The 21,966-nt window shown below is 44.9% G+C and overlaps 1 protein-coding gene across 2 annotated transcripts in view; it reads left to right on the forward strand.

Annotated features, from left to right (window-relative positions):
- Positions 1–21,966, forward strand: part of LOC144785951 (hexosaminidase D-like) — a 279,553-nt gene that overhangs the window by 210,450 nt on the left and 47,137 nt on the right. For both annotated transcript variants that reach the window (XM_078664840.1, XM_078664841.1), the window contains one exon: positions 11,586–11,687. In XM_078664840.1, coding sequence (XP_078520966.1) covers positions 11,586–11,687 — 102 coding nt within the window. The remainder of the gene's footprint in view (positions 1–11,585; positions 11,688–21,966) is intronic.

A 21,966-nucleotide genomic window follows, 5' to 3' on the forward strand; every position in this document is an offset into this window, starting at 1 on the left:
ATTGGTTTCCTGTTATTTCTGCCTTTTCTGTCCCTCTCTTGACTGTGGTTTTAGTTCTACATGCACACTTCATGACTTGCCCTTGCTATATACAGGCTCCTTGCCTTGTGTTCTGTGTTCCTGTTCTGTCAGCATATTTCCATCCTGACCTTGTTAGTTGACAGATTTCTCAGTCTTGTTCCTAGTGTTTGTATTCCTGTGTTGTCTAGTCCTGACCCTGATCTTGAATCCAGTCTTGCGTTTCCCTGAGGCAAGTTCCTGTTTCTGTGTTTCTTTCTCTGTTGGCTTTGCCCTCTCGTATGGTTAAATTACAATCCTGATTAGCATTGCTGAAGACAACAGTGAGAGTCTGAGCCTTGTGCCTCCAGCACAGTGACTCACACAACGTTCTTCCGCCATATGATCTGCTGGATGTCTCCCTGAACTTTGCGAGATTTATCTGCTTCTTGCCTTCTTTAAAGATCTTGTCACCTCACAGAGAAAACACTTTCAAGAGGCAAACAACGGTCATTTATGATAGTCTGCCTATCACACTCTTATGTTGAATTTCCTTCTTATTGTTTAATGTTCATTTTATGCCTTCTCTGTGTAGTTTTGTCCTTACAGGCACTACCCAGTGCAAGTCCAGTGCCCCAATCCCAGTCTATTCCAATCTATTTTAGTCCACAGCTTCTGTCTTGTTCTCAAGTTCATGGTATTGTGTTCTGTATCTCTAAAATTACCCTTTTCTTGTTCTTGTTGAGAACTAGCTCTCCTTTATCAATAGTTCAGTCCTGAGTTCTGTAAGGTGCGCGACAACCCCTCACTTGCATCAATAACAACCCAAGAAGCAGCGCAGCACAGGCAGTCATATCAACTGAAGTTCCTAAATAGAGGAAGAGGATGTCAGCCACCAAGTGTGGCTTTAGGGATGCCTCTAGCGGGTGGAAGCAGTTGTTCTTCCCTTTCCTCCCTTTCATCAGCCTCTACGTTGGGACACAAAAGCTACTTTAATCATGTTTATGGCAACATTTTACAAAAAACATATTGGTGCTAAATAGTGTGTAAAATGGCGGATTGGTGTCACTACAACGCGGTTTTTTACAACGCATTCCGTTACATCGGAATTTTCACAACGCAGGATCCATTACATCGGATGCCATTACAACGCATGGCATTACATAGCAGATGCTATTACAACGCATGGCATTACATCGTAAGTATAGGTAAGTATATCTTTTTAAAAAAAATGTAATTAAGTTAATTTAATTAATTTAATTTAATTAATTTAATTAAAATACATTTTAAAATAGTAATTAATTTAATTTAATAAATTTAAATCTATTTATTTAATTTAATTTTAATAAAAATTGTAATTAATTTTAATTAATTAATATAATGAAATTAATTTAATTTAAATATTTTTAAACATTATAATTAAAATAAATAAATTAAAATATTTTATTTAATTTAATTAATTTAATTAAAAAATGTAATTAATATAATATAATTATTTTAATTTAATAAATATATTTTAATTAATTTATAAATGGTAAATATAATTTAATTAGCCCTAAGCACAAACCCAACCCTGAACCCTAAAACACCCCTGTACCCCAAAACCCAAACCCTACCCTGAAACCTAAAAACACCCCTGTACCCCAAAACCCAAACCCTGCCCTGAAACCTAAAAACACCCCTGTACCCCAAAACCCAAACCCTGCCCTGAAACCTAAAAACACCCCTGTACCCCAAAACCCAAACCCTGCCCTGAAACCTAAAAACACCCCTGTACCCCAAAACCCAAACCCTGCCCTGAAACCTAAAAACACCCCTGTACCCCAAAACCCAAACCCTACCCTGAAACCTAAAAACACCCCTGTACCCCAAAACCCACACCCCTGTACCCCAAAACCCAAACCCTACCCTGAAACCTAAAAACACCCCTGTACCCCAAAACCCAAACCCTACCCTGAAACCTAAAAACACCCCTGTACACCTGTACTTATTTTAAAAATTACTTTAATTAATATAATAAATAATAAATTAATAATATTAAAAAACATAAATAAATATATTTAATTATAATTAATATTAATAAAATAAAAATAAATTAAATACTTACCTATACTTACGATGTAATGCCATGCGTTGTAATAGCATCTGCTATGTAATGCCATGCGTTGTAATGGCATCCGATGTAATGGATCCTGCGTTGTAAAAGTTCCGTTGTAAAAGCCTCCCGTTGTAAAAGTTGCGATGTAACGGTGCATCACCAAAATGGCTATTGGAACAGGTTCAACTGGCCTGGCCTCCAATGGTGACTCCTCCAGAAAAGCCATCTCAATATCATAAGGACTGGGTATGCCTTGTAGTCAAAAGCCTTCTGGCGAAGAAAGAGTGAAGAAAAGTCCCAGCTTTTTAAAGTGTATTTCTTTTACTATCTTGTTTGAAAGAAAGCACCCAAACAAGAATTCAGACACATTCTCGAGATAAAGTAATGTTTAGGATGCAGATATATTAGATATTGGATGCGCGCCATTCATCTTTAAGATGCCTGTTTCCCAATTCCAATATCTCAAAAGCATTGGGTATTTCTAAGGTTCTTGATAGGCAATGATCATTATAATTTCAATGTCCTGGCTTTCGGTTTTCAAATTTGTCACCCAGAACGTTCTTGAAATGTGTGACTGGTTGTGACACATCTGTGAAAAAAAGAGGAAATTTGTACATCTGTGTGTAGACGATTGACTCGACTCCTTTGCTGCCTTGTTGTCATTTACAGCTAACAGTCTGAATTCTCCAGCAGTTTGCACTATGAGACAGTCAAGCCAAGGTCATGTCCATCACAGTTTGGTCGACTCACAAGACAATGCATTAATCATTCTAAAAATAAGAGTGTGTGCTTCTTAGGTTAGACTGTTGTCTGTTTGTTTGAAGTGTTGCACTCTGTTCATATCTCCCCCATCACCATGTCAGATGGCATCCCTTCTGAGGCTCAAATGTGTCCTGTTTTTTCCTGGGCGTCTTCAAACTAGACCTCTGCCGCAATGCCTAGAAGACCAATGGTGCCAGCTCTCTTTTACCTTGAAACAGAAGTTCACCCTTTCCCAGGTAGCAGTTCAGAAATTCCTGGGTGGTAACAACTGAAGAATGTGCTGAGGGGTGGTACTTTCACCAGAATATTCCAACACAGACTATTGTTACGGATCCCTCCCTAAAACACACATGGTGCACCCTCAGATGCAGGGAAGATAGCCACAGAAATAATTGACTTCTCACATGTTTCATTTTTGGGAACTCATGACGGTTCACCTGGCCTTCCAGCAACAAAATCAAACTCCATTCTGGTTCAAATGGACAAATTGACTGCAGTGTATTACCTGAACAAACAAGGAAGCACAAGATACAGAGTCTTATTTCAGGAACACAGGGAATCAGGAAATGGTCTACAGACAGGAATTTACAAATTACTGTATTTCACTGACCAGGTGTTCATAATGGGCAAACTGATTCCCACAGGAAGACCTTTCACAAGAACTATGAATGGATACTAAACAAGGTGCTAGATAGAATCATTTGCCAGTGTTATCTCTGTCTACACCTTTGCAGATGCAAACAACAACATAATCCTTGGATGTAGCTGCCAGGTATTAAGCAGCAGGTGAATACGGGGAATGTTTTTTTATCGACTAGTAAGGGAAGTGTCTCTAAGCATTTTAGCCAGTACACTGGATACCTTGGGTTGTTACCTCACCAGATACCAACTCACGGTCAAGGTGATCCACTAGCCCAAGAATGGCCAAACCAATGATGGTTCTGCACCCCACTTCTCCTGTCATTGTGTCCACACATGATCGTGTCACACAGGTAGATCTCCTTCATAAGTTAAGGGGTCATATGATTCACACCTTCACCATCACTTAACTTGGTGACTTGGCTCGTGAACTAATCCAAATATGGTCATTTAAATCACGCTCTGAAGGAAGCTATATTTTCATCTACCAGTTCTGTATGTCTATTCAAATAGAAGAGATTTTGCTTCTAGTCCATACTGATGAATATTACCTCTACAACATGCCTAGAAGGTTTGGGATTAATATTTTATCCTAAAGCACCACCACAATTTAGCAGTCTTGGTTTGTTGGAAAACCAGGTCCAGGGAGTAGTTGATACACACAAAAAGAACAAAATGGAAATATGCTGAAGATTATCAGAGTTCAAACAATAGAAGGTCTTTTGTTTGAAGTTACAAATGCTTTAATTTCCAAAGATGAACAGTCTGGATAGTAGTCGACAAATGAGCAAGACCAAAGATGAATACAGCCGACACGTGTTTCGTCGAATGATGATGTTTTCAAGGCTCCAAAAAGGAGGGATTTCCACCAAATTTCCTGGAAACCACTTCCAAAATCCCCCTTAATAATTCATACTCTTTTTTTTTTTTTGGTTAAAAACTTTTATTGAGCAATCACATAAAATTACATAGATGGGCCCACAACCACACGGGCTGGCCGCTAAGTCGCATAGTACGAGACATGAATTAAACAAACATTTCCTAGGTCAGGCCAAATCGTAGAACGAAATTGCTACAGACATAGAACAGGATACAACAATTTTCTATATAAAACATGAAAATAACCAACACAAACATAAGGCGAGTGCAATAATCAAGTCAGCCCAAATAGCAGAGGGGGAGGTCACGAAACAGGAGAACAAAAATACATCAATGAGAGTCGGGAAGGCCGTGAGGGGGGGGGGAGCAGGGAGGACAGGAAAATCCTAGAACAGAGCGAAAAATATCGGGAACGTCAGCCTAAGGAGACAGGGTAACATCGGAGGTGGCAACCAAGGGAGGGGTACAGATTTCTCCACGGTACGCATTCCATTGACCCCAAATTTTCGTCCACGCCCCCGGCCTGCCCCTAGCCATGTAGACTGTCTTTTCACGGAACATGGACCAGTCCATGTTGTCCTCCCACACTGAAACATCAGGAGGTCGGGATGCGCCCCAGAGTTGCGCAATGTCACGCTTCGCGACCATGTAACCCAGGGTCGCCCATCTAGTCTGGGCCACAGAGTAATCGGAGGGTTCCCACACATTCAGCAGACATCGACGGGCCTCAGGCCGCAGGTCAACACCAGTCACCTCAGTCATCAACGCAAGCACATCCACCCAATAAGCTGCCACCACAGGACACTCCCAAAGTATGTGCATAAAGGTAGCGCTCATCCCACAGCCACGCTTACACAAGCCATCCGGGGAAAAACCCATCACGACCAGACGCGGACCAGTCACATACACCCGGTGGAGGATCTTAAGTTGCACCAAACGAAGACGGGCGGGAATGGCGACCTCCTTCGGGGAGGAGAGTGCCGACTGCCAGTCCTCGTCATCTAGTTCCAATCCATCACCTACCCACATTTCTCGGAGTCGGACCAACAAATCACCGCGATTATGAATCAGCTTCTTGTAGATGAGAGAGATGGTGCTGTCGGGCAAATGTCCATCTAGTATACGATCTTCAAGGGGGGAAGACTCGGGCAGGGCCACATCAGGAGTCAGAACCGAGGCCAAGGCATGTCGGACTTGCAGATACCGGAAAAACTCTCTATCACTCAAGTCGCATTCCGCCTTAAGGGCCTGGAATGATTTCACGCGACTATTCACACAAACGTCACCCACTTTACAAATCCCGATCACATCCCAGCGGTCAAAGCCCTTAGAAGACCAGAGACATCCCAAACGTTCAGAAGCATAAAGCGGAGTCGCCAGCGTCAGCCGATTCTCCCATCCCAAACTCACATTCCCTGCGCGCCACACGTTGACCGCTGCCCTGGTCGGGCCCACAAGATGGCGCCCGGCCGATCTGGAGTATAGCGCTCTATTAAAGTCCCCTCCCGGCAACTGGAGCTTATCCATCTCAAACGCCGGATCGCGACCCGGCGAGTACATCGCATGGTTAATGGCCGATAGCTGGGCTGCCCAGTAGTACCTCTTGATGTCGGGGAGTGCTATGCCCCCGTCGTACCAAGGGATAGTAAGTTTCGCAAGGGCTATACGTGGACGCCCATCCCAAATCAATTGTCTTTGCAGACTCTCGATTTCTCTGAAATAAGTAGCAGGAACATCGTCGAAAGAATTCTGAAGGGCGTAGAGGAACCGCGGCAAAGACATCATTTTAAAGAGAGCAGCCCTACCCAGAGGAGACAGGGGCAGCTTACGCCAACGGGCCACATCCAGTCGCAATCTAAGAAGCGGGGGGAGGAGATTACGCTCAAACCGGAGGGAGGAATCCCGGGTAATAAAAATCCCTAAATACTTGAAGCCAGACTGGACCACCTGGATAGGGAATCTGGCCGGCAAAGAGGGCAAAACACCCGAAAGAACATACACACAGGACTTAGCCCAATTAATAACAAGGCCCGAGTTAGCACCGAACGAAGTAAGAACATCAAATAAGACGTTCAAAGATTTACGCGGGGATGTCAAATAAAGAAGAATGTCGTCCGCGTAAAGAGAGACGCGGTCTTCAAAGTCCGGTGACCAACGGATCCCTTTGAGGGAGGGTTCCCATCGAAGCCACGCAGCTAACGGTTCCAAGGCCAGCGCGAAAAGCAATGGAGACAGGGGGCAACCCTGACGGGTCCCTCTACCAAGGCTAAAGGGGACAGAAACTCTACCGTTCACCACCACTTGCGCTAAGGGTTCCACATACAACAACTTCACCCATCCAATAAATTCAGGTCCAAAACCAAATTTTTCGAGAGCTGCCCAAAGATAGGGCCACTCAACCGTGTCAAAAGCCATCGAGGCGTCCAACGAGGCCAAAATGGCCGGCTCTGTCAGAAGCCCCGCCCTCGCAACAGCGCCGTGAAGACGACGTAGGTTAAGAGCCGTGTTGCGATGCGGGATAAATCCGGACTGATCCGGATGAACCAAGTCGCTAATGACCGCCAGCAGGCGGGTTGCCAGGAGCTTAGCCAGGACCTTAGGCTCAACATTTAACAGGGAAATGGGCCTATAAGACGAACAGAGGTCCCGCGGTTTCCCGTCCTTGGGAATAACGACTATCGTGGCAAGACGCTGGTCATACGGGAGAATACCCCGTTCCCGGGACTCCAAAAACATGGCACGAAGATAGGGCGCTACCTTGTCAGGGCGTAACTTGTACAGCTCAATTGGCAACCCATTCGGGCCCAATGCCTTGCCCGAACGGAGCGAACGAATGGCAGTCGCTATTTCATCCGTAGTAAAAGGGGACTCCAACGAGACACGGTCCAGATCGGAAACACTGGGCAAAGCTATATCGCGCAACAAAAGGCGAGAGTCAGCCACATCTCGTCCAGACACAGGGGTATACACCACACGAAAATACTCAGCAAAACATTCAACTATTCCAACCGGGTCTGTCACTCCGACACCATTCGACGACTGAATCACAGGCACCACACGATTCGCTCTCTCTTTCTTATCCAACCATGCCAACAATTTACCCGCTTTGTCCCCCACATCATACAGACGACCCTGCTGTTCCCGGAACATCAGTCTAGCCGCATCCTTGACCAAGGATTTATAAGCAAATTGTTTCAGACCCAGGGCGTGGAGTCTATCAGAGGTGATCTCAGATTCTAAGTCGGCCTCCCTCTCAGCAATCTCTATCTCAAGGTCCACCACCTCCCGATTCCTAGCCTTCTTGGATTCAGCAATTAGAGAAAGGGCCTGCCCACGAATCACTGTTTTAAAGGCCTCCCACAGGGATACCGCCGAAGAAACCGACCCCTCGTTGTCCAAAAAGTAGGCATCTAAAGACTTAGTCAAAAGGTTCCGGGTCTCAGGGGAGGCAATATACCAGGGGTTAATTGGAGCCACTCGGCCCACCGCCTCCACCCCCAACTCAAAACAAAGCCAGAGCGGAGAATGATCGGAGATGCCCCGGGGGAGGTGTCTGATCTCACGCACCGCCGGCGTCTGCGCCGCGGGCATCAGGAAATAATCCAGTCTAGACAGACTCCCGTGGGCCCCCGAATGGAAAGTGTATTAAAGCTGGGTAGGATGCAGGAGCCTCCAGCAATCCACCAAACCAAACGTATCCAAAAACCCACCTAACCACTGTTGGGCTAAAGGAGTATCCCTAGGGGGGTAGCGATCTTGCAGACCGGAGATCACAGAGTTAAAATCGCCTGCAAGAAAAAGAGTACTATCAGGAAGGTCCAACAACACACGGCCCAAATCGGCAAAGGTAGAAGTCTGTAGGCCGGGGGGCACATAAACAGTAAACAAGGAGAGGGTACGACCTTCATAGCGACCCACGAGGACAGCATAATGCCCCCGATCATCAAGGATCACATCATCAATAGCTAGGGGGAGGGAAGCCCGAACAAGGATACCCACCCCCCTGGAACCCGTGGTAAACCCCGAATGTGCAGCAAGGCGATACCCCCACCTATTCATCGCACGACAAGTATTGCCCACCAAATGAGTTTCCTGCAAGAAAACAATATCGGGAGATAAACGGCGTAGACATTTTAACACCACACTCCGCTTAATGCGATCTCCCAGACCATTAACATTCCACGAAACCAGCCTCAACCCGCTACCCCCCATCCCACACAGCAACCCCGAAACCCCCCCGCAATGAGCATGACATAAAAAGGAGCAGAAGCCAGATTGATTCGCCTTGAAAACATAACACAAAAACATCGAACATCCCAACCACCCACCCCCCAACAATCAAGAAAACACCCCCCACCCTGCACCCCTGCAAAATGCTAAATAGCCACCCCAACATGCAGTGTGCCTGTCGCCCATGAACCCCCATTCTACAAAAAGAACCCCGGAGGAGGAAAGGCTCCGGCCCACCCGCCACCCCGAGTAAGACAGATAATGAGGAGAATACACAAACAGCAGAGGCACTGAGGCATCAAATCCCTGAAGAGTTTACTCTATTCGAGGGCCCAGGCATAGGCGGATTGTTCAGCTCTCCACACCACCCTCAGCACCACCCGGGTGGGCGGCGGACTCAGTCTCAGGAGATCGATCAGGCAGAGAGTCCATCCAGTCATTTACAGAATCTGGCCGATCAAAGAAGAAGGTTCGGTCGTTGTACTCAACGCGCAGCCTGGTCGGAAAAAGCATGGCGTAGCGAAGCCCCATGTCTCGGAGACGTTTCTTAACATCACGGAAGCCCATACGCTGTCTCTGGACCTGTTGAGAAAAGTCCGGATAGAAGGTCACCGTGGCGTTCTCAAAGGCCACCGGGCCCTTCACACGCGATGCTTGCAGGATAGCGTCCCGATCCCTATAATGGAAGAGTTTCGCAACAATAGGCCTCGGCGGGGCACCTGGTTTACCCTTGCCCCCCGGAACACGATGGGCACGTTCCACAGCGAAAATCTTCGTCAGACCAGACGGAGAGAGGTGGTTCTGGATCAAATCCTCAACAAGGAGATCAACAGAGTGAGGTTCTGGATTCTCCGGAACTCCGACCACTCGTACATTACAGCGACGTGCCCTGTTCTCAAAGTCCTCCAAGCGCCGGGTCATGAAGTCGTTCACCTTGCGAAGGTTGCCGACCTCCGTCTGTATCTCCGAAACGTCCTCCGTGAGACTGGATGACTTAAGATCCAGTGACTTCACCTTCTCATTGGTTTTCGACAGGTCAGCACGAATCAAGTTGACCTCGATGGCCACGGTGTCGATTTTGTGGGCCAAAGCTTCATATTGTTGGCCTATCGACTCCTTCATAGCAGAAATGGCGCCCATGATGTCCTGCAAAGAAGGCTCCGTTGACGCGTCCACAGTGAGATCAGCATTACTGGCTCCGGGCAGGGCGGCTCCGGGGGACCCCTTGGAATGAGTGTAACGGTCCATCACGTTAGACTGGACCGGGCCCCCACGCAGGGGCGTCTTGGTCTTCCGAGTCTCCCGGTCCCCTCTGCCCGCCATATCAGAACTACGTCACCAGGCAATTAACCAGGCTGGATGGAGTGGCCACAGGAAAGTAGGGCCTCGGGACCAAAGAACCGCAGCTAGGGCACCACTAGTAGAAGGGCCAACAGATAGGAGAATAAGCTAGCCAAAGGCCCGACAGCCGTTCCGTGCCCCGACTGCAGCCCAGGCCAGGCTCCTCTGCCAGATGTCTCAGTCTGAGGCAGAAACGAAACCGAAACTTAAGAGGGGGACCCACAGGTCGAATCCCCCTGCCGTTGTTGTTCAACTCAAGACGGCCACTGAGCCTCACCCAGTCCCGGGCGTACCTCGAGAGTGGAGCCCGAAAGTTCGAACAGACGTAACTTCGGAACCCCGGGTCCAAATCGAATTCCAAAAAGTCCAGGGCAATCAGCCCAGTGTCCTCTATACAAATCCTCGTAAAAAGTCAGGATAAGTTCAGGATATCATGCCGGGAGTGGCGGGGGTCCGGGGAGCGCTGTGCTCACGCGGCCCTCTCGGATGCCCGCCAAGCTCCTCCTCCTAATAATTCATATTCGATGCTCTAAAGAAATCTTTATATATGTAAATTTAAAGTGCTTCAGGATGCCACACCTTTGCGGGACTATTTCGTGTTATTTCTTCTCTGATTGGGGTTGAGCTAATGTTGATCAAGTTATACTTATCTATTCACTTAATATGCCACACACTTATGTCAAGCTAATGATTTCTTTCTTTACTTATGTGTTAAGTTCATACCACAGACAATTAGGGTCTTGGAGAAATCCCAAAATGGTAGCATGAAAACTTTTGAGAGGTCTAAAGGACTCCCGAGGGTCTACGAGACTCCTGAAATGTTAGAAAAGAATTTGCTATTATCAGGTAGCTAATTTTAGGGCCTAGGTCCTGAATGGAGGTGCCGCAATTTTATTTGGCAAGGAATAACTATGTATCTTAGGTATTGGGAGGCTTTCTAGACACATATTTATAAGTTAAGACAACTTAAGAAGACATTAAAGAGCACAAATATGCATCTTGTTGTCAAAGGAGCAAAGAAAGAGTGGATAGCATACGAGCCTAAAAGTCGGATAAATTATCAATTTAAAAATATGGTTGCTTGAAGTGCTTGTGGTTCCCAATGGTGTGTGTTTTTGATATGTTATTGTTTCAGATGGTTGATAGACATGGTTGATCATCTTTTGAATGTATGGAGTTGACGCTCATTTTTATTTTTTGGCATAGTAAATAATATGCCATTTTAGGTTAAGCTAAACCCCTGAAGGGATAAATGTGTATGCCTGTTGGTGGGTGGCTCCAGGTACCGGATGGACAGCACCTTATGGAAGATTTGCAACCATGGTATTGCTATCATAAGTGCAGCTGGTCAAGTGTCCAGGGTTCTGAGGGACCCACTGCACCCCAATTATTGTACGATCCAAAGTGCTTCAGGGGTGCATATTGGCCGTACTTGTATAATGGCTCGTAGCATACTTTCTAGGCTACTGTGCATCATTTCAGTTTTGCATCAGTTCTCTGTTGTGCATGATCCACTCACAAGTGATGGCACTAGGCAACTAAGGTATTATTTGGATGTGCATAAACCCAAAATGAAATCAAATGATATTTGCCTTTCTGTCATAAGGCCACCAACACAATCCCTTCTTACTCTCTGCAGCAAAGGGAAAGGAGCATTTCCAGGCTCCGAGATCTATCAGCTGGTGAATCAGATCCATCACAAGCTTGAATCGAAGGTTCATGATGTAATGAATGATGTCAGGTAAGCAACAGAATAGCTGCTTATTGTATTTGCCAGTAAGTCTGAAATCTTGCTTGCTGCTTCCCTTCACTTTGATCTCTTGGGGTTTCTTGACAGGTCACAACATACACTGACAGCTCTGAATGGTGACTGCCTACACGCTGGAAACCCTGAAATTAGACTAAGCTGACTTGCATGATGCTTCAGATTCTTCCAGGCCTTGAAATGACACCAACTTTCCCATGTATTCCCCTCCAGTCATTTTGTAATTAGATCCATGTACCCACACAGGATTTTCAAGTTTCCTGATTCTATGTTTGAATAGCAAGTCGAATGCAGTTTTTTCTTTGCATTCTAGTACTTGTTGTCTGGTTTATTCCACTACAAATGCGGAACTGGAAGAACCAGATAGCAAAGAAACCTGCACTAAATGAGCTTCTCAAACATGGACCTTGGAAACTAGCCACATAAATCACTCTAGACTGACTAGAAACCTTTGACAGATTTATTTGTGTAAACACCCGTCTGAATTAAGGCAGTCAAAGCAGAAAAAAGGTGAAAGTAGATCCTAGTATGTAATGTACTTGCCCCCAGATTCATCCTTGTCCCGATTTGCGAGTCCTTAATAGCGATTATTAAGGAATCGCTATTAAGGACTCGCAAATCGGGATTCATGTAGAAATTGCAAAATAAATTGCGATTCCTACAATCTCCTTATTTGCGATTAGCAAATTGCTAATCGCAAATAAGAAATAATTCCCCATTCATTCCTATGGACCTAAAGGCCCATAGGAATGAATGGGGAGTCAATCCTTATTTGCGATTAGCAATTTGCTAATCGCAAATAAGAATGCGATTTCAAGGGTGCCCGGGGTGTCCAAAAGACACCCTGTAGCACCCCTGAAATGGAAATGTAGCCTGATGTTGCACACACACATGTCCAAAGGACATGTGTGTGTGTAACATACCACTTAGAAAAATGCACTAAAGTGCATTTTTCTAAGTTTTCGCTATTTACCACGAAGTCAGACTTCGCGGTAAATAGCGGCGGGAAATTGTGAATTCACAATTTTTAAAAGGTTCATGAATAGCATTTAAGGAATCTCAAATTGAGATTCCTTAAATGCGATCGCAATTTGAGAAATCGCAATTATTTGCGATTTTTCAAATTGCGAGTTCATGACCCATTGATGAATTCCAAATGCCATTTTTGCGGGCGCAAACGGCCGAATTTTGCGATTCGCACCGTTTGCGCTCGCTAAAATGCTTGATGAATCTACCTGTAAGTGATTAATAATTTTGGAGTATGAAAAGTATTCTTAAGTAAATCAGAACGATTTGTACTCAATGTGACAATAGAAGAGTTAGCATAAGATATTTATGGATAAAATGACACAAAATATAGAAGTTGTACAGAAAATCAAGCTCCAAAACCTTATGTGACAAAGTAAAGATACAGTTAAATGGCGATTATTATAGCTCACCCTATTGCTATTATTTATTGGGATTGATTGTTTCAAGAGTATGTAAAGAGTTAACAAGACCCTGATAAGTTACATAATATAGTACAGGGTCGAAAAATCAAATTACAAATAAACACAGAACTTTATTAAGGACAATTTATGAAAACAAATGTGTTGGAAAAAATAAAGTGAAATCAGGAAGTTTTACAGATCATTGGGAATATTTCTATAGAATGGGGGTGTGGTACGTTCAGAGACGAGAACATGCTACTAACCAAGTTATGACAAATTTATGAAGAGTTATGCAAAACCTTGGTGGGGTATCTAAAAATATATTTTCCACAGTACACTTTTCACTTGATTTCATTTACGAGTGATGATATTTGTATTTTTCTATCCATCAAAGGGTGCCACGTTTAGGCCTAGGCTCTGCTGATAATGTAGAACAGTTCAACTGCGGGCTCTGAGTACTGTTAATCAGCCAGTGCACGCGGAAGTGGTAGAATTATGATGTCATCAGCCCTTTGCAGAAAGTCCAAGTCAAGTGTGGACTTTTTAAAACAAGTCATCACACTTTTTTGTGCAAACTATAATTTTTTGTCCATTCCGTCTGTCCCATTCCAGTATTTGGAGAACCCTGGTTTAGAATACTGATTACAAATTGAAACGGTTCCAGTTATGGCAGTCACATACTTACCAAGAATGTCATATATACATTTATCATTATAGATTACTTTAAAAGGGTCAAAATGTGTGTCTTCGACCAATTGCAAGGAGTTACATATTGCGAGTACTAGTAGAAATGTGGAGAGGTCCTGCTTTTTTTTTTCTACGTTAGATTTCAGATACTTAGGATGACCCTCTCATTGGGTTGCCAGAAGTTGGGGGCAGTTTTTACTATAATACGATGGTGAGTTTTTGAAGATGAAGTTGTAATGAGGTTTTCCATATCCAAGACTGCTAGCACGTAAAATCTGCAAAAAATTTTTTCTGATAATGCTAATGAATATATGTAATTCATATACATGCACCGGGTTTCAAAGACTAAATCCTTAAAATGACATGCAAATGGTACTTCACAGTGGAAATGTGGGCATTTTTAGGTTTTGCCTGGCGAAAGCTGCGCTCTGCGCAGCTTTTTCGCGCAGGCGAAAACCTAATGAGAACTGTAGTGTGGGTTTGGGTCGGCCCTCGTCATTTATTGGCTGGCTCCATAAATGGAGCATAGCCATTGGACGAGGGGCCTGTCCGTCAATGCCGGACCAGATTCGGGCGCGTTCCCGAGATTCTTTGGCTTTTGCCGACGTCACGCGACGTCAGCCGAAAGCCGGGAACGCCCCCGAATCTGGTCCGGCATTGCCGGCACTTCTGCGTCTCTCCACTCCCCTTTCCCGCCCCCTCCCGCTTGTTTCCTGATGCTGGCCTCGCAATGGCGCTGCGTCTCTCCTCCCCCTTTCCCGCCCCCTCCCGCTTGTTTCCTGATGCCCGCCTTCCTGCTCCGGCCGTCGTGTGCACAGCCGTTTTGCCCGTGAAAATCACCGCCGCAGCCCCGGGGCCGCGGAGAAGCCGAGGGAACAACCGCTGACGTCACCCGGGAGCCGCGCTACCATTGGTTCAGGCTGCGGGAGGCTCGCCGGGCGACCTGCGCGGTGATTGGCTGCCTTTTTTCCCTCGGTTTGCGGTGAGTGCTGTGCTCGGGGGTCTGCTTGCGGGTGTTCTGCGATGGCGGGAGGAGACGAGGAGCGGAGGTTTTTTGGGACATTGGGAGGGAGAGCGGGCCGGGTGGTGTAGACGCTGGCGTTCGGGGCATTTCAACCGAGGCCGCGTTTCGAAGCGCTTGGCGAGCCTAGTGCGAGGTATGCATCCTCCTGTTAATGTGTCTGATTGGCCGGGAGCGCGGTCGTTGCTTTGGGTTGGCCTCGCTGATGGAAGGCATTTGCAAGTTTCTTTGTTCTATATAAACATTCTTCTGGTGCCTGTGCAAGCTATCGTCGATGGCTGCCATCTCAAGGTCAGGCGGTAAAACTGCCGGGTTGTCAGTTTAATTGGTCACGCCCTTATACTAACGGAGAAAATGACAAACTAGAAAGCATTTGCCTGACTCTAACATGGTTATAGCGGTGGCGCGTATCCACGTCCATATGTGCAATCTGGTTTGTGTAGTTCCTGTCACAGTTCTCAGAAGCTCTGCGCGTTCTGCTGTAACCCCGCCCCCCTGCCTCCCTCATCTTCCTCCGCTGCTTCCCGGCCCCGTTCCACAGCCCTAGCCCCGCTGCCGTCTCCGTCGTTCCCCACCAGCATAATGCCGGCCGTGTCCAAGGGGGACAGAATCCCTCAAATTTATAGTGTGAGACCTACATGTATCCTGAGGTACAGTGCTAGACTGGCCATGCTATTTTGTATCTGCTGCTACCGAATTAAACTATTTAGCTATGGTTTCCTGAAATTTGGTTGCAGGTAAATTTCAGTGTTCTCTTAAATTGTACTGTCTCATTGCTGGCTTGTAATAAGGTTTTCAACTTGGACATGGGAGAGAACCTGCTTTATTTGATGCTGTGGATTAAATCTGCAGTACGTAGAAATTGGTTGCCTTGGACGCTGGGTTGTATTTAATCTCTTTGATGCAGTTGGTCGCGGGTGGCTCTATTAAAGTTTGTAGCTAGAGTTCAGTATATCTTTATGAAGTGGTTTGCTTGTGCCTCCGTGTGCCCCTGTTGCCCGCTTGTGCTGTGTGGGTGTGTGTGGAGGGCTCTGTGTGGCTGTGTGTGTAGGAAGCTTTGTGTGGCTGTGTGTGTGGGGGGCTTTGTGTGGCTGTGTGTGTGGGGGGCTCTGTGTGTGTGTGTGGGGGGGCTCTGTGTGTGTTTGTGTGTGTCATTTGCGAGAGATAAAGCTAGTGGCATTGTAAATGACAATGCCATTTATTTATGTTAAAAAAAACATAAATAAAAATAATGTCAAGAGCAATGCCAATAGCTCTAACTTTAACAAAGGCAAAACCATTGCATTGTAAATGCTTGTTGATAAATGCTATTCAGGAAAGTTATGAAATTCCATGGCAGAAATGAGCGTTGGTATTAGATTAACAGGAAATAGGTTGCAGACTCTGGTTCGGTTACGGCAGATTATTGCAACTGCTGCGTAAGCGTTCTGGCTGTCAGTGAGACTTTCCCAAGATAGTCTCTCACTACAGATGACCCTGAATATCCTGTCCACGTCTAGACTAATGCTTTTTTAATTATGATAGAAAAGACTGACTTATAATTGCAAAAACAATGGTTGAGTTTTGTTTTTAGTATCTTTATTGCCATTTTTCATAACACAGAAATAATCAATGCTTAGGCGGCATTCCACACTTTTTTGTAGCCTCTTATTTAGTGACAGATAATTGCCCTACTCACAAATTCTAGTGCAACACCTTCCAGCTAAACAGGATATAGCATTTAACATTATTATTATTTTGAGCTGTATATAGTGCTAGCTGGACCTGAGGGTATCAGAACACTTTACAGGTTATGAGAATACATTATTATGTTTATAAGAGGTACATGAGTAAATTCGTTATGTGAAACTCACAAAACAGTCAGCTGTAAGTGGTAACTATAACACAGGGCACATGGAGGAAAAGGAGGGAATAAGGGACAAAGAGGTGACTGAGCAAGTGGTGTGACCATCTAGAAGGCCTTAATCAATGAGGGGAACTTAGAACAGTTTGTGGGCATGGTGAGGTAACTGTTGAGGATTAGAGATTTAAGGTCCCGTTTAAAGAAGGAGGCGTTGCAGCAGAGATCTTTGGGTAGCAAGCTCCAGATCTTCGGAGCATTACCTAAGAAGGAGCGAGCTGAGGATTTCTTCTTAAAGTCGGGAGGAATGAGAAGAAGAGTGTTTGGGCTTTTCCAGCTCTTGAACTTCTCATTTCTAAGTATTCTGGGGATTTAGTATGAAACAATTTATAGGTGATGCAGGCTGTCTTGAAAAAGCATCTTCCTTCGATGGGAAGCCATTTAAGACTACCGAGGGCAGGAAAGATGTGGTCAAATATTTTAGTACCTGTGAGGAGTCTGGTAAGAGCAGCTGACATTTAGGTTGTTCCTGTAAGGAAGGAATTGCCGTAGTCGAGTTTTGAGATGACAAGAGATTGCACTACTGTTTTAAGATTTTCTGGGGGATAAACCGCTTTACTTTCTTGAGATGTCTGCGTGTGCAGAGCGCTCTTTGGCAGAGTTGTTGATGTGCTCCTCCATGGACATGTTTTTGCCCAGGGTGATGCCCAGAGACTTAATGTTGTTAGAGAGAGAGAGAGAAAGAAAGATCAGTTAAGATTCTTGATCCATTCTAGGATTAGTTCTGAGGGAAAAGAGAAGTAGTTCTGTCATTTTGGAATTTAGTTTAAGGTAGTTGGTTTTGAGCCATGATTGTATATTAATAAGTGTGGTGTTCAGTTGTCGGAGGTCACAGCATGATTTGATTTTGCAGTAGAGTGGTATGTCATCGGCATATAGGAAGTATTTGATCACTGCTTGGTTCAAAATGGCAGTGAGTGGTTTCATGAAGATATTTAAAAGGGCTGGGGAGAGGATAGAGCCTTGCATATGATTAGCGTCACAGGATCTGGGTTGGAGAAGCAACTGTGGGTTTTAATTGCTGACAGCGATGTTACAGATTGGACAGAAACCATTTCAGGACTGTGCCATTGACACCCATGCGATATTTGAGAGTTTCAAGTAAAGCTGGGTGATTTACTATATTGAATGCCACTGATTAGGTGAGTAGGATTAGGAGGCAGGTATCACCTTCATCCAGGTTTCTGTGAATGGCATCCTAAATATTCAGCATAGAGTTATCTGTGTACAACCTTTCTTGAATCCTGATAGGAAAATGTGTGGAGTTTGAATTCCTCAGTGTGTCGGTTTATTTGAAGGAGGACACATTTCTCCAGCGTTGTGGCTAGTAAGGAAAGGATTCGTGATAGATCTGAGGTTGTTGAAGTCATTGAGGTCCGTTCCTGTTTTTTTTACACAATCCGTAATGAGAGCCTGAAGTGCTTCATATGCCGATCAAACAACCTCCTCCCCTCCTCCCCGCTCCATCCTTCAACCCAGTTGTGAAATCACAATGCCTGGTCCCACATTCCATTGTTACTGCCCCTAAAGCTGGGAACGCCGGTATCTAATGGATTTCAATTCTCTGGCACTCTTGGAACTACAAATTCCTTGGATATAGGACTTAAAGGCTCCCCAAACCCTGGCGACATCACCAAATGAGGCCTCATTGAGCTTAAAATACTCAAGGATGGCAGCACCGACCTTGCTGCGAAACATCTCATCTTGGAGTTCCGAACCATGCAATCTCCATGTGTGGAATTAAGGAGCAGGGGCCGAGTTGGTGAAAAGACAATTTCACTGGAGAATGCGGTGCAGGATGTGAGCACTACGCACGCAATGCATGATAGCACTTAAGAGTAACCACATATCAAGTCGCAAAAAGTGTTGTGCAGTAGAATGTGTGTTATGTTTGTTTCAGCTGAAGGGCTCGCCAAGCTTCTACCAGATCAGAAATTGCATAACTGAGTTAGGGTTATGTCGGTGAATAGTGTCAAGCGGAGGGATTCACAGGATATATCATTCATCATGGAAAGGGTGAGGACGAAGTCTCCCCATCAAATAGTGGGCCTGTTTCATGATTATCATTATTTGGAACATAATTGCTAAATTGAAGGAAAAAAGCAAGGTCATTGATGCTCGGGCCGTGTATGTTTTTGAGGAGCAGGCGATCTCTGTCAAAAATACCAGCCAGCGCAACAATCTGCTGCCTACAGTTGCGATTAGTTCTATGAGGGAAACATTTACCAATTGCAGTACCAGAGTAACCACCCCTCTGGATTAAGTGGAATATGAAGAAAAGCAGCAGTGTGAGACTCAGGATGCAACAAATATGAGCATGAGGGTGGAGCAACATGTCTCCCGTAGCATTGCTAAGTCAATCTTTTTTTGCCAACAAAGGGACTAGCATCATCCATATATTCATGCTATGTCAATTTTAACACGATCGAGGTAGACCAACACCTTCCTGGCCTTAACTGGAGTTATTCAGACCATGCACATTCCATGGCTAATAATTAACTATAGGTAGATGTAACACCAGAGGACTGGGCATATTTGTGAGTGGGCTGGACTGTGCGGGGGCCCTTCAATAGAGGGAGAAGAAAAGTGTGCATCTGAATGTTTGAGTGTGACTGCATGAACCTTGACCAAAAAGATTAACAATCAACCACAGCAGTCTCACCATACCCGTCATCCCGCTGGCCCAATCATCAAATACCGAAAGAAAACCCAACACAGAGACGAAGAAGTATAAACAAGCTTGGAGAGATAATTCCTTTATAGCACAAACAAAAATCCTTAGGACAATGAACGTGTTTCATGCAAGGGGGGCCGAGAGTGTGCGGCAGTGCTCTGAGAAAAACATCAGGATAGGACATCATCAAAGTTGGTATTGAAGCCAATGCCAGTTAGCCAGAGCAAGGATGAACCAGTCATATGCTACAATGTGAGTGCAGTGGCATGGCAGGGAGTCAAAACAGGAATCAGCTACACAGGCGAGCAGACAACAGAGAGCGAAGGAAACAGTTCCCCCGGGAATGAAGAGTGGCTCTCCCTACAACAAGGTCACAATGTCACTGCATCCGAAATATCATGCAACGGGTAGTTCAGACAACAAATAGCTAATCATTGTCACTGAGGGTGGAGTGCCCTGCTAGCCATCACTTCCAAAGGGACTTGGGCTGGATGAAGAGGAGGATCTAGCCCTGCCCGGGTAGATGTGGTGTTTAAAAAAGTCTAGCTCAGTGGCGGGTTGCAGAAAAAATGGGTTTTACACTTGTGTTCCAGTCGTAACCATACCTGTGACCGAGGGATCTTTTTCACCTCTTGAAAAGACCAGCATGCCTCTTGCACCACAAGGGTGAAGTCAGGGGGAAAGGATATCTTAGAACCCTTGAATTGAAGATCTGGTTGTCTCTGTTCAGCCTTAATATCAGTTTTCTGTCCCTATAGTTTTATAATCTAGCCAAAGAGAGCATCCATAAGATTTTCTACAAATCCCTCGTAATTAAAGTTGAAAGCGAACTTAGGAACACCCAGTATCCTGACATTATTTTGGTGAGAGCTACCCTCCAAATCCTCATTTTTAGCCACAACCGCTTTAAGGATGGATCTTGTGCGATCAAGAATCCGCTTTTGGTGGGTGTCCTCCAGAGCAGAGATCCTGGCCTCAGTCTATGTAATCCAGAAAGCATGTGCGTTATTGCGCTCCTGTATACGATCAAGGCATGTGGTTGGAAAATCCATTTTACCGTCTATGGAGTGCAAGCTATCTCAGAGCTCTCGTAAATGGCTGTGACATCAGTATCCTCTTGCTTGCGGGAGTCCGCTGTCGGCTGATCCCTATGTGCCTTAGATTGACGTCTGTTGAATTGCAGCCTGGCTTATTTTTGTTCAGCTTTACTCATGGTGGATTAGGGCCCATCTGGAGTGACCGGGCTACAGCAACTGACACAACAGAAAGGTCCAGTTAAGAAGAGTATGCCGGCTGTGAGCCAGAAAAAAACACTACAGAGCAATGGACCGGACTGCGAGCGGTATCAAAAAAGAGGGACCCCCTACTCTAAAACATATATATAGGATCAAATCACCACTATTAATCCACTACTATACACACTCATTTGTTCACTTATTGTTACTAACTGAACTCATATATATGTAAAAATAGTCTAAAACTTATTATATTTCCCGATACATGTACAAGAAATTATTTATTAACAGTTAAAAACAGTTTTTAAAAAAACAGCACTGTACCATCAATGCACATATTCTCAAGTTCTCATTCACTTTTCCCAAAAAATGATGAATCAATATATCCTGAGAGATATCAAATATTGCATTATACCCGAAATTCGTTGGTATTCACGTAGTGCGAGCCGCCAGCAGAACAACCCATTAGTCTGGAGACAATACTGATGCGGGGATAGCCCGGTCTCTAAGTGATGTGATGTATGCTGTCAGGGAAGGCCATGCAACCAATGAGAGAGCGACCATGGGCGCCACAGACACAACTCCAGCGTTGTGACCTCTATACAAGACATGTTTACTATAATGTGTCTCACATTGAGACTACTGCATTTATGTATTGGGCCGTTTCCTATCCTCTGTGCTTTCTGTTTGCTTAGAAATCTCAATACAAACATTTGAATAGAAGATGTCAAATGTTATAATGTACATCAAAAGACTTGCTAAATGTTTCAAAATAAGTCACTGGTCCAGTGCCAGCATTAATGAAAAGGGCTGTGCAAATAGATACCCCTCTATAAAAGACCTTTGTCTTACTATGTTAAATCCCAGAGCAACATTTTACTGGAAAGTACTCTGAAATGGTGCCATTGCAGGTCAAGCATTTTACTCTGGCTGTTTGGTTTGCTTTACACTAGAACTGTATTTTGATTTAACAGTGCATGTCAGTCAATCTGTGCTACTGGTGCCTCTTGTGTCCCATTCATGAAAAATAAGTTAATATTTTTTTATGCAGACCCTGTCTGATAAAGTTACTGAAAACAGGTTCTTGGAATTCACTTAAGAGAAGCTTGGGGTGGCCACTGCTACACCCAGTCTGTGTTTCTGTATCCCTGCCATTGACACTGCTGTCCCTGCCCTTACTATCCTTTGTATCAGGGCCATAAATGCAGCATCAGCAACAGAAAGTAAATAGGGTTCTTAGCCATTTGATGCTCTTTCCGCTCTTTTCCTTTCCCTAAACTCCATAGCAACATTTAAAGGCTGTTGCAT

This window comes from Lissotriton helveticus, chromosome 10 (genome assembly GCF_964261635.1).
Source record: "Lissotriton helveticus chromosome 10, aLisHel1.1, whole genome shotgun sequence".
Lineage (NCBI taxonomy): Eukaryota > Metazoa > Chordata > Amphibia > Caudata > Salamandridae > Lissotriton > Lissotriton helveticus.